At 33.8% G+C, this 13,651-nt stretch overlaps 1 protein-coding gene across 1 annotated transcript; it reads left to right on the top strand.

Moving 5' to 3' along the window:
- The first annotated feature begins 9,316 nt into the window (after positions 1-9,316).
- LOC126888174 (uncharacterized) lies at positions 9,317-12,836 on the top strand. Its single transcript, XM_050656165.1, has one exon. The coding sequence runs from the start codon at positions 10,049-10,051 to the stop codon at positions 12,182-12,184; it is 2,136 nt and encodes a 711-aa protein (XP_050512122.1). The 5' UTR covers positions 9,317-10,048; the 3' UTR covers positions 12,185-12,836.
- The last annotated feature ends 815 nt before the right edge of the window (positions 12,837-13,651 follow it).

Here is a 13,651-nt window from a genome sequence, read left to right as displayed (position 1 = left end):
TAACTGTGATAGATCTTTTTCAACATATAATAATAAATAATATTATTTTGTCTAGAAATTTTCCGTGGGCAGGGACAGGCCTATTGGGGATACCACACAAAAAACGCGCCTCCAGACTCTACCTCATAGGTGGCCGGGAAAAGGGTCAAAAATAGCTTAATAATAGCATAGGAATATTAAAACCATAATAAATAAATATATTGATAGAAAAGTAAGCCCGAGGTTTTGTTTTTTTTGTATTCCTACGAGAATTCGAGAATCTGGTTAAGTTTGGAGCGCTGTAAAAACTAGATAAATAAACAAAATTAAACAACTTTACAATGGAAATTGTTCGTTGAAAAATCCTCTATAAAATTGCTTTAATGTTATTTTATTGTAAAATATACGAAAAAAAAGTTATAACCTTCAAAAGGAAATTTCTTACAAAATTTTCTCTTATTTTTGTTTATAACTTTTTTGTTGGTCACTTGACGATAAAAAGTAATAGATATAAAATTGTACATAATGTAATTTTCTACATTTTAAGTGTCATTAAATTTTCTGTATAGTTGCTAGTTTAGGAGATACAGCGCGAAAGCCCTTTGCACCCCTCTTTCCAAGATGGCCGCTGGGGGACAAGGGTGGCGACCCCAAGACTTGAACTAAAGCGTCTACTGAACCCCGCTACACATTAAAAAAAATAAAATTGACTCCTCTAAGAAATGCAACCCTAAATGTAACATTTCAATGGACTATAAGGAAAACAGTAGAGACGAATTCGTAATGATGATGGGATCATGAGATCAACCTTTTTTAGTGGATTTGGCACTGGAAGAAGAAGACATACTCCATACAGCTTCGCTATCTAGTTTTATCAGCCAGTTTATTCTCATCAAATTTAAATGCAACTAAGTTTCAGTTGAAAATTAAAAGTTTATCCGATAATAGAAAACCTCTTAAAATATTAATCTTGAAAAATGTTTACTTAATATTTTACAGAAAAAAATGTAATTATTCTAATTAATACAAAGTTTGTATTTTCCTAAACACTATTCAATTAACTAAGAGGTTTTTTATTCATTAGTAAATTGTTTTTTACTAAATAACACTTAATTTCAACTCAAATTGTTGATATATATTCGGAGTAATGAGTACCTGTCGTATTTTTCTGTTACCCTATAAAAAAGACAAATCGTTACTTTCAAAATTTGACTTCCAGTTTAATTCGTTAAATACAAGCGGCACAAAATTTAATTCAAATAGGATATTGGAGTGGAAATTGAAAAATTTATTCCATTTGCATCTCCAGACTCTGATTGGAAATTTGCGTATTTTGTCTTCAAATTAATTTTTTGTAAACATCGCAGTTTGTTTTAGAATACCAAATTTTGTGGCTTTATCTAATTACAAAATTAGGGTGTATAAAGTTATTTCCTTGTTGTATTTATACAACATATAGGAAGAAAAAACATTGGTAATTAGTCTTGGATAATATAATACGAGGCTTGTTCAGTTGAAACCCAAATTGTCCCTAAAAGGAAATTTGACGAATAAGAACGTATTTTTCACGGACTGGGACGTTTCGCCGTCGCCGTTTCGCCGTCGCCATTTCGCCGTCGCCGTTTCGCCGTCGCCATTTCGCCGTCGCCGTTTCGCCGTCGAGCCAGTTCGCCGTCGTCATACCGGCATTAGTTAAGTTTACAAGAACGTGATAATATACTAAATTTTTTTATACTAAATGTCCGTGTAAATAAAATGCTGATGTTGGTAGTTAAACCAAGTTATATTTTCGTATTCAACTATACATTGTTTTCGTCTGAAAAATAAAATATTTACAGTATTAAAAATATGATTATTATCAGATTCCCGGAAATAAACAATATTGAGAAAAGGGATTTCAATTTCAATTGTTTTTACTGTATCAAAAATAAAAAATTTCATTATGCAAAAGTGTTCGAAATATAATCGTTCGAAAACCATTCAAAACTTATATACAAGTAATGGCGACGGCGAAATGGCTCGACGGCGAAACGGCGACGGCGAAATGGCGACGGCGAAACGGCGGCGGCGAAATGGCGACGGCGAAACGGCGACGGCGAAATGTCCTAGACCCTATTTTTCATGAGCTATTTTGGGTCTTTTGAGCCTTTTTGGGTTTATAGACCTTCTTAACACACTATTTTTTTCGTTTTTTTTATGCGCTGCATTTTTGCTAAGAATATGTTTTCGATAAATTATGTATATTTACTTTTTGAGTTATTTGCGAAAAACCGCCTGAAAACGTGTTTTTTTTTGTCGAAAAATAATAAACATTTTCAATCGCAAATAACTCAAAAATATTAACTTACATAAAAAAATCTATAGAACGAAAGTTGCTTAGAATTAGTCAGTTTATCCATTTCCGCACTTATTTTAAACGCGCGTGTTTTCACCCCCAAAGAAAGTGTAGCAGTCACCCCCCAAGTAAAAGCAACCAACGGCACAAGTTCAAGTTTGAACTTTGAAGTGGAGGGTAAGTAGCACCTAAATCCAAATTTTCATGCAATTTGGAATTGACTCTGAAAATTACACGGTATCGTCGTGTTTTCCGTTCATCTACTAAGCTATTTATTTGGATTCTTGTTATGACTTAACCCTGTAACTGATAAACATGGTTTTTGTTTTCTTTATATTTATTGTTGAACCAAAATGTCTCCTAATCGTGTTTAGTAGCTTCTGCAGGGCGCGGCTTTGTCATTGTCGCCGCAAAGGAGAAAAACGGAGTGTGAAAGCTACGAAGTTATATCACTATTAGAAAAAATAACTATTAATAAAATATGAAAATAAAGTTATCGGTGAATATCAGGGATTAGACTATTAGACCATGAAGAATATTACTGATCAAATAAATTAAATTAACCTAATGTTTGTCAAAGTCCTCAACAGGGTATTTTTGACCTTATTTCTCAGGGCTAATAATAATTAAACTTAAAGATTAAGGATTAAAGGTTTAAATATTGAATGGGTTTTATTACGGGAATAATTTGAAGGTTTATAAATCATGTACTTGTATAAAACATCTCCTTTGGTTTTTATTGTTTGGATAGTAGAAAAACATTGTATGCCGCCTATGCGCAAAGTATATTTTTTCATTCCGAAATATCGCATTCTACTCTCCTAGCGGCTTGAGCTGTATATTTTTCACTCGTAAAAAAGTAAGTATTTACCACTTTATGCACTTATTTTTACAGTTCGCTTTAGATTAAAAAAACTTAGATACATACAACATTTTATGTAGTAACGATTTCAAACAAGATATAGTCGTATTGCTATACTAGTAATATTGCTTTAGTGGCTTATTATTTTAATACTTTGTTCATATGGGAAGAAGTGTATGACCCTATTCTACAATACAAATACATAAAATTTTATATTGTGATATTTTACTTGTTAGTTTTTGTGGCTTTTTTACTTTGTATGAAAGTAGTAAATTTTTTACAGCTGCATTAGCAAACTTTTAACTCTGCACAGTAAAATAATGAACATATACAATGTTACGGTTTAAAATTGTCCGTTTAGGATTAGCGCACATTATAGTAGGGGAGGAAAGTACGCTAAATGTGCAGTCACTCGAGCGCTTTGGGGACCTATTGGGTTGTAAAGAGTAGGTTCTAAAACCAAAAAAAGTTAAGTAATGTTTTCCATTTTAGCGGGGACTTTCCATTTTTAATTTAATTTTCCATTTCCAACAATCGTTTTTTCCGATTATAGCGCCATTTATCCATAACTCGAAAAAATTTTTCAAATAAAAGTTACTTATTTTTACGTAAGGAATCGGAATCTGCAATAAAAATGGGGGCTACTATTTAAAATTTTAAAGTAACCCCCACCCCATCTCCGTGGGGGGTCGTGTTTGGTGCCATTCTATAGATTTTTCAAATATTGAATAAGTGTATTTCTCAGTTTTTCGATCTGATGTTCATTTCGCGAAATATCGCGGGATTCGTATTTAAAATTTAAATTTATCCCCCACCCCTCTCCGTGGGGAGTCATCTTTGTTATCATTCGATAGATTTTTGACAAATATTGAGCACTAGGATAGGTCGAAGAACAATAATGTTTCATTTTTTAATCGCTATACCGCGGAAAACTTGCCTTTGGGGTATATAAGTAAAATTCAAAGTAAAATAAAGTTGAAAGACGAAGTAGTTTTCAATCCTAATAGTAAATTATTAATATTGAAAATATTAAAAATATTACTAAAAGATTTTTAAATTGAAAACTTATTGGTACACTTTCCTGGTGACACCTCCAAGACTTCTACAATTTGCAAGTCAAATGGATGCTGCAGTGAAGACGAGAGGGAAGGAATTCTACACTATGCAATTCACATCCCCCGTCTGCAGCTGGTAAAGTTCCAACGGAAAAATGCACCTAGTTACTCTACGGAGTAATACGACTATAAAATAAAAATGTATTGTATACCATTTTTATTCAGTTGCAATGCGAAGGCAAAACAATCTTACTTTTCAATTAGAATAAGGAGTGCAGTCCAGTCCCTTGAATCGTGATTTTCGGCTCTTATTGGAGCCTTCATCGGAAGGATTGCCTAATTGAAAAGTAAGATTGTTTTGCCTTCGCATTGCAACTGAATAAAAATGGTATACAATACATTTTTATTTTAAAATTAAGTTATATATTGAACCCCCAGCTAGCGCATCATACTTAAAATTTAGTTTTTTTTTCAGAAATCAAGACATTTTTCAATTATTTTTACAATCTTTAGCCAATAATATTTGAACGTGCTATAGTGAAAACTGTTTAGTTAATAGTTTAAAAAATGGGAAATAAATTTGAAACAGCTAATATCTTTTAATTTGCGGTAGCGCAAAATACTCAAAAATTGTTAAAATTCACATATTAGCACCTTAAAAGAAGGTGTGGTCTAGTATGTTGTGTTGGGTGTTATTAGCACAATCCATTTTTTGTATTTTTACTTTACACTCCATTTAATTGGAATATAATTATTATAGTGTGTTTAAAGTTATAAAGGATATAAATAAAACAACTTATAATTTTAATAACATGTTTAATTGAAACAAAAAATAAACCAAATTGTAGCCAAAAAATGTCAACAAATTAAGTGAAATTTTGACTTTAGATAGAGTCTTTTACTCACTATTTCTGAGTGGGTACATTGAAGCTGCGCTGCTGTCGAACTTTGGCATCGAAGCTCTGGATGTTACGGCAGATCTTATGAAACCATCTCATTACTTAGATGGCGAAAGAAATCTCATTATCACCGGCGACTTTTTTAGATGCTTCAGTCACTAACTTGACGCAGCATTCCACGGCTTGAGTATGACATGGAAATTTTCCAAAATTCCAATCCTCGGGTGTTTCATCAGCAGCGATTTTAGCCCAAACTTCATCGTCAGAGACTCTCCGTATTAACAGTGATGGTGGTGTAATTTCAGTGGTGTTCCAATCAAAAAATTCAGTAGAGTCAGTCGTATGAAGCTTTGATTATTCTTCGAAATCCTAATTCTCTTACGTGTTTCCTTTCATCCACTATCATCCTCAGTAGTAAATTTTCTGGGTGGGAAAAATGCATTTCTTTCGATTACAGTATCAAATACTTTAATCAAATTCTCTGGTAGAAATCTGGTTGATTTGATAGCCTCAAAAACGTGTTCTAGTCCATCTGTTATGTATTTGCTGTACTTTATTTTGAACCATACAGGCATGTATGATTTAAAAATGAAGGATACTAACAATTTATGTTCAACTGAAAACGTTTCCACACTTACATACAGTCTCAAAACTCTGTTAGCTGTAGTCAACTATCGAGAGTGGAAAAGTGGACCCGGTTCTCGAACAAATAAGTTCACAGGGCAGTTGCCTGACTTTATCGCACAACTTATGTCTAGAAGATACTATTCATCTTTATTCAAAAGATTGCGATTAACTAGTCCTCGTAGTGGTTAGGCACGAGATGGTTTCATAAGATCTGCCGTAGCATCCAGAGCTTCGATGCCAAAGTTTGACAGCAAGCGCAGCTTCAACGTACCCACTCAGAAATAATGAGTAAAAGACTTCCTAAAGTCAAAATTTCATTTAATTTGTTGACATTGTTTGGCTACAATTTGGTTTCTTTTTTGTTTCAATTAAACATGTTATTAATATTATAAGTTGTTTTATTTATATCCTTTATAAGTTTAAACACGCTATAATAATTCTATTCCAATTAAATGGGGTGTAAAGTAAAAGAACAAAAAATGGATTGTGCTATAATAATAATATCGTATGGCATTTTTGCCGGGGAGATCCTTTCGGATAGTTCCAGCGCCAATTACATCTTTAACCCTGTTTCAAGTAACTAGTGTCGATGTACACTAGGCCAGGGGGACCGACGGCTTAACGTACTCTCCGAGGCACGGTGAGACGGCTGGTGTCATTATTGGAAATGAAAATGGTTTGTCTTTGGCAGGGATCGAACCCAACGTACACTGGCGTATGAGGTCAGCTATTATGCCGTTACTCCACGGCCGCTCACATGGATGCGGCTATTATGGATTGTGCTATTAACGTGCCATGGATTGTGCTATTAACACCCAACACAACACTAGACCACATCTTCTTTTAAGGTGCTAATATGTGAATAACAATTTTTTAGTATTTTGCGCTACCGCAAATTAAAAGATATTGTCTGTTTCAAATTTATTTCCTATTTTTTAAACTATTAACTAAACAGTTTTCACTATAGCACGTTTAAATACTATTGGCTAAAGATTGTAAAAATAATTGAAAAATGTCTTGATTTCTGAAAAAAAAAAAACTAAATTTTAAGTATGATGCGCTAGCTGGGGGTTCAATATGTAACTTTATTTTACTTTTCATTTTACTTATATACCCCGAAGGCAAGTTTTCCGCGGTATAGCGATTAAAAAATGAAACATTATTGTTTTTCGACCCACCCTATTAAGCACGTATTTTTTAGTTTTTAGATCTATCGTTTACTTCGCGAAATATTCGCTTTTTTCTTGTGAAACTTTGTGGCTCAACCATTTCGTTACGCCCCGCCCAAATCGTCAGATCTTTGAAATATACACTGTTTTGCATGTACTTAACTTACCTTAACTTAATCTGACGATTTCGAGTATTTCTAAGGATAGATTTTTTTTCGGCCCCCCCTTAACGAACGCCCCTGTGTTTAGAGCTAATATATGGTAGAGGTACATATCTATAGGGTACCAGGTTTCTCCCCATATGATAATCTGACACGCTCGAGTTACTGCAAAAATCCCCGCTTGGGCTCCTTTACCATTAGTGATAATCATAATGATTTTGTAGTATTCATTGCCAGTAGGTTGATAATTAATAATCATCATTAGCCGTTTTGAGTCCACTGCTGAACGTAGGCCCCCCGTAAGTAATTCCATTGCATCCGATCTTCAACACCCTGTGCTAGCTGCGCTTTATGTCATCGGACAGCATTTTTGGAGGACGGCCTCGATTACTATAAGCATCGTGTCTAGGTCGCCATTCTAAAATTTTCTGTGTCCATCTGCCATCTTTGGATCTGGTAACATGAATCTGATTATTAATAGTATGTATTAATAGTTTTTATCAAGAGAGTTTTAGAGTTTTACTCTAAAACTTTGGAAACGCAAATGCAAAAACATGGGATTACCGATCAACAACAATACAATATACACTTTGTCATTTGCAGACGACCAACTTGTACTAGCGCAAGACTACGATGATATAGAATATATGACAAGGAAATTAATAGAGGAGTACAAAAAAGGTGGTTTGGAAATAAACATAAAGAAGACCGAATATATGTGTATCGGTGGGACACAGCAGGATCTTACACTGGGGAATGGCGAAATTATTAAACATTGCGACGCATATAAATACCTGGGTATGACCATCACACAATAAGAAAATGTAGACCGGACGATAGAAGAAAGAAACAACCAGGGAAGAAAAGCAATCACCCTTCTCAATAGCATCCTGTGGGACCAGTCAATATCAAACAACAACAAACATAGAATATACAATACAATTGTTAAGAGTATAATCACTTACAGCAGTGAAGTATGGCAAATAAAAGAAAGATACAAGAGAAAACTTGAAGCAACAGAAATGGATTTCTGGAGGCGCTCAGCAGGAAAATCAAGATTAGAAAAGGTAACCAACAACAGAATTAGGGAAATAATGAATGTGAAACACACAATAGTAGATGACATTAGTACCAAACAGCTTAGATGGTATGGACACGTACAAAGAATGTCCGAAGAACGACTCCCGAAACAAATCCTAACGTGGACCCCTCATGGTAGACGAAAAAGAGGAAGACCCCGCCTTAGTTGGAGAGAAGGCATAAACCGAGAAATGAGAGAAAGAGAATTGGATGAAGACCTTTGGATGGACCGAAGTGAATGGCGACTAGGCATCGGAAGACGTAGGAGAACGTTTTAAAACCGATATATATATATATATATATATATATATATATATATATATATATATATAGTGATTTTTTGAATAACGGCAATTCGGTCAGATGAAATAAAACTCTATTTGTTCTAGGTCTCAATATTTCGTCACTATTTGGTGACTTCTTCAGGAGAAAACTGTAAATTTATTAAGATTAGATATGGACAAAAGACAAAACATTTTGTCTTTTGTCCATATGTCTAATTGGCATTTTACAAAATGTCTTTTTGTAAAATGCCAATTAGACATACATAATTTTTTAAAAAATATTTTAGCTTTTATCACTTTATACTCAGATTTTTATAAGTTTTTATATAGTTTTTACTTTAATTTATATTATTTACTATGTACCAAGACAAAATTATTTCATTGTTATGTCAGTATTTAACAACTAGGCTCTACATCCTCAAATAATTTTCCCTGAAGATGATAATAAACATTATCGAAAGCTTGGAATTATTATAAAGAGTTTTCTTTGAGATTGCTGCTACCCCAATATTTCAACCTTGTTTCCTAACTGTTCAGCAAAGATTATATACCTGTTATATATATATATATATATATATATATATATATATATATATATATATATATATATATATATATCAAGAGAGTTTGATTTATTTTATACAATATTTATTAAAAACGGGCAAAATCATAAAAAGTTTACAAAATTCCCTGTGAAACTTAATACTCATTCAACCTTTAGTGCTGTAATTAGCAACTCAGTTAACTTTTTATCTCAGTCTGATCACTTATGCGGAAAAGTAAATTAGGTTCGTTAACTTGGAGAATAACTGGAAGGGAACTACTGCTGTGGAATATCAATTTGGTTGTAATCGAACGTTTTCGATGAAAGTATTAGTCTGGCTTTCAGAATTTGTAGGTACTCCGAGAAATAGATAAATAATGTTTTCCTAGAATTTGAAGCAGGTAGAAGGCATATTGCGGCAGCCATCGGTTCTCAAAACCAGACTTTTGTGTTAGGATCATTTCTTTGCGAACATTCATTTAGTGTACTACTAAATGTCAACTAGTGAATGTGTGTTATAAAGTGTCTGACTCAAGTGGTTAATTGTACAGAAAACTTTCTCAAGGTATGTATTTTCATGTTATATAAATACTTATGAATCAAAGTTAAATTAGTATACATATAGATATAATTACTATGTAGTCGATTTTATTGAAAATTTTATATTATACTTTAAAATTATGTTGAGATATAACATATTTTCCGATCCGATCCGGCTTTGAAAAAATATTAAAAAAATAGCTTGATCATTCCCTAATAACATACTAAAATTTGATAGGCGCCTTCAAGCGCCTTTTTGAGATATTTTGGTTTTGCTTATCGATATGCATGAACCATATCCAACGAATGTATTCTGTAACCATAACAGCACATTTTATTTTGTTATTTAAAATGTAACACCTAGTAATTTCTATTTTCTTGTTGCGTTACTTTATTTACCTTGATAGAGAATATAGTTAAGTTTGTTCGTAATGGTGGTTGTAAGTCTTATTTCATTTGCGTCTTCAAAAAATTTTTTTTATGTAATGTTTTTCTATATTTTTCACAGTGAAAATGGTCACCAGAAGGCAACTGTTTGACGTTTTGTATGAAAAGGATAAGTTACAACGTTCCAGTCGCACAGAATATCTGTTCAAGTATTTGGTGAGACACTACAAAATTGAAAATGATGCAGACGCCATGTTAAAAATGAGGATTTTCACTTCAAAGTTTTGCAACGTCGTTTATGCAAAGCTTGATCAATGTGGGAGAAAAACGGATAGATTTGTGAAAAATAATACAGCGTGGTTAAGTGTATGTGTATTTGAAGAAACTGGATTAGAAATTGATCCGAATGCTGAGCCACAACCAGGAACTTCATCTGGAGGTAGGCGTGGTCGTCCAAGCAAAGAATTTTCTGCGAGTAGTGTAAGATCAAAACGTCGAAAGACTTCAAAGCTGTCATCGACGTTCGAAACCGAGGAGCTTACTTTAGCTGCAAGGAGAAAACTAAAGACTGAAGGAAAAGACGATGCCGCAAAACTTGTCTCTGAAGCACTTTTGACTCCGACTCGAGCCGGTAAAATTAGGACAGCTTGGCAGAAAACTCAGAAGTCAAAAAAAATAATTCCACTCACCCCAGATGAAGCGCTATCAGTAATGATTGAATCAAAAGATACCAAACATTCATATCTTGTTCACAGACGAATAGCAAAAGAACATTTTGCTGATATATATCCGTCTTATCACAAGCTTCGAGAAGCAAAATTACGCTGCTATCCCCGAAAAGAAGGACAAACTGTAAGTGAGTCATGTGCAGAAATATTATTACAGGACCTCTTAGATCATACAGTTAAACGGATAGTAGAATTGCAAAAACCAGTTCTTCGTTCATTATCAACTGAACTTCTAAAGAATTTGAAACTGTTGCTGAAATGGGGATGCGATGGAAGCACCGGTCATTCACAATACAAGCAACTTTTCTCCGATAATAGTTTTGGTGATGGCGATTTATTTCTTACATCCATAGTGCCATTACAGTTATATGCGGAGCAACCTGGACAAGATAAAATTATTGTGTGGCAAAATCCCCGTCCATCGTCAACTCGATTTTGTAGACCTATACGCTTTCAGTTTAAGAAAGAAACGAAAGAGCTGACGGTACAGGAGACATCATATATAGAAAATCAAATTTCAGAACTTCAACCCACTATTGGTATGCTGGATAGTGAAGAAATTGCAGTTTCTCATGTTTGTGTGATGACGATGATAGACGGCAAAGTGTGTAATGCAATAACGGAAACAGCTTCTTCACAAACATGTTATATATGTAAAGCAACCCCCAAACAAATGAATGACATCGAAAAACTATTAAAGAGGGAAGTTGTCCAAGAAAATTTGAAATTTGGATTGTCAACTCTACATGCCTGGATCAGGTTTTTCGAATGTTTGCTGCACATTTCCTATAGATTAGAAGTTAAAGTTTGGCAAATTCGAGGAAGTAACAACAGAGCAGTTTTTGAAAACAAGAAACGTACCATACAACAAATTTTCAGAGACAGAACAGGTTTGCTTGTGGATATACCTAAGAGTGGAGGTAGTGGAACTACTAATGACGGCAACACAGCTCGACGATTTTTTGCTGACCCCTCACTGTCTAGTGAAATTACTGGCATAGATAAAGATGTCATTATGCGATTTGGTATTATATTACGCACCTTATCTTGTGGCTATGCAATCGATGTGCGAGCTTTTGAAGAGTATTGTTTGGAAACCGCAAAACTGTATGTCGCTAAATATTCATGGTATTATATGCCTTCTAGCGTGCATAAAATATTACTCCATGGAGCCATAGTAATCAAGGAGGCTATTCTGCCTATCGGTCAATTGTCAGAAGAAGCCCAAGAATCAAGAAATAAGGATCTCAAAAGTTTTAGGGAGAAACATACACGAAAAATTTCGAGAATATCAGGAAATCAAGATTTGTTAAACAGGCTCCTTATAACTTCAGATCCAGTAATTTCATCTTTGCGGCAGTACCCACTCCGAAAAAGTTCAAACATATCTTCTGAAGTTGTATCCTTGTTGAAGGCGCCCTCGTTAGAATCAATGGAAGCAGATTCTCTTAGAGCTCTACAACTTAATATGGAAAGCCGCCAAGTTTCTTCATCCGACGAGGAAGACGACAGCGCGAGCGACGTAGATTTTTAGTGGTAAGCATACTATTGTATTTACAAGGGCGGATCTAAGGGGGCCCAGGGGCCCATACCCCCCTTGGGATTCACATTTTGAACTGATTATAAAGTTAAAAATTAAATTTTAGTATTTAAGTATATCAAAGTAAGTTATAAGTATAATCTTTTAAGCACTAATATATTAGATTTTAAATAGACTTTATTTCATGCCATTTTTACCCCCTCCCTTGCTAGATTTTTCTATCGCTATGCCCCCCCCTTGAGACTTTTCTGGATCCGCCCTTGTTTATTTATTTAGAAGCTAATAAACTTGTTACAGAGCGGAATTTTTATTTTTATACCTATTACCAAACATATTTTGATAAATTTCTCTAAGTTTTTTCGAATTTGTACCTAAATAATTTATAATCTTACTATACTTAGTAACAAGTAACGTATTTTACGGAAATTCATTTTATTTTGTTAATATTTTTTAACCATATAAACAATTAATTGCATAAAGATCGAAAAGTCTACTCAATGTAATTATTAACCTTATGGCCCCCCTAAAAGTTACGCCTGGGTAGTTTAATTTTTTTTATTATTTTTTCCTTTAAAAGACTACAATTTTAAAGCCCTTCAGCCCATTTTCAGATTTTTGACCGCTTTTTGCATTTTCTGGCCCACTGTGCGTTTCCTGATTTCTCTAACTCTACTTTCATTGTTTTTACTTACCTAGGATAAAGGATAATATTAATCTTATTAGATTTGCTGTTACAACCATGGATTTTGTGTTTTTTTGGGAAAATTAACATGTTGAGTTTTCTGGCGGTTATATTAAATTGGTCTTACGTTGTAAATCATCTTCACTTTGAGAGATTAATATTGAATCGTCTGTATAGCACATTATATTAAATTATTTTTCTGCCATTTGGTATCCTTTTTTAGTTCTTACTCTTTTTATTATTTCATCCATGATCAGCTTGAACCATAAAATACTCAGCAAATCCCCCTATCTTTTCCAGTTGTTAGCTTCAGTTGGATCAGTTAATTTATCTTCTACTTTTACTTTTATTGTATTGCTCTGGTAGATGCTTTTAGTCGTGTTAATATTCATTCCTAGAGTTACCTCTCTTGAGTAACTTAAAGGTTTAAAAACTCACTAAGGTACTTTTAGCCTAAGAGCTGTGAGACATTTTTGAGTAGGTATTTTAGGCAACCTGAAATTTTTTCAGGTGACTCTTCCATGATAACCTAAAACAAAAATGCCGGTCTGGCTGGAGGGTAGCGGTTATTTTCCCCAAAAATCCCCCCCAAAGTTAAAAAAAAAGGGTAAACATTGTTATTACAAAAAATATCATTGACGTGACTTTAAAGTAAATTTAAATATTCAAATATAAAGAAAATAAACAGGCCAGGCGAATTGAGGGCGATTTTAACTCTGCAAGATACTTGCATGGGCGTCCCAGGATTATTTTAAGGGGTTGCATCTGAACTTTAGAAA

Source organism: Diabrotica virgifera, chromosome 7 (genome assembly GCF_917563875.1).
Source record: "Diabrotica virgifera virgifera chromosome 7, PGI_DIABVI_V3a".
Lineage (NCBI taxonomy): Eukaryota > Metazoa > Arthropoda > Insecta > Coleoptera > Chrysomelidae > Diabrotica > Diabrotica virgifera.
The sequence above is the reverse complement of the archived record's forward strand: the minus strand, read 5'-3'. Positions and strand labels throughout refer to the sequence as shown.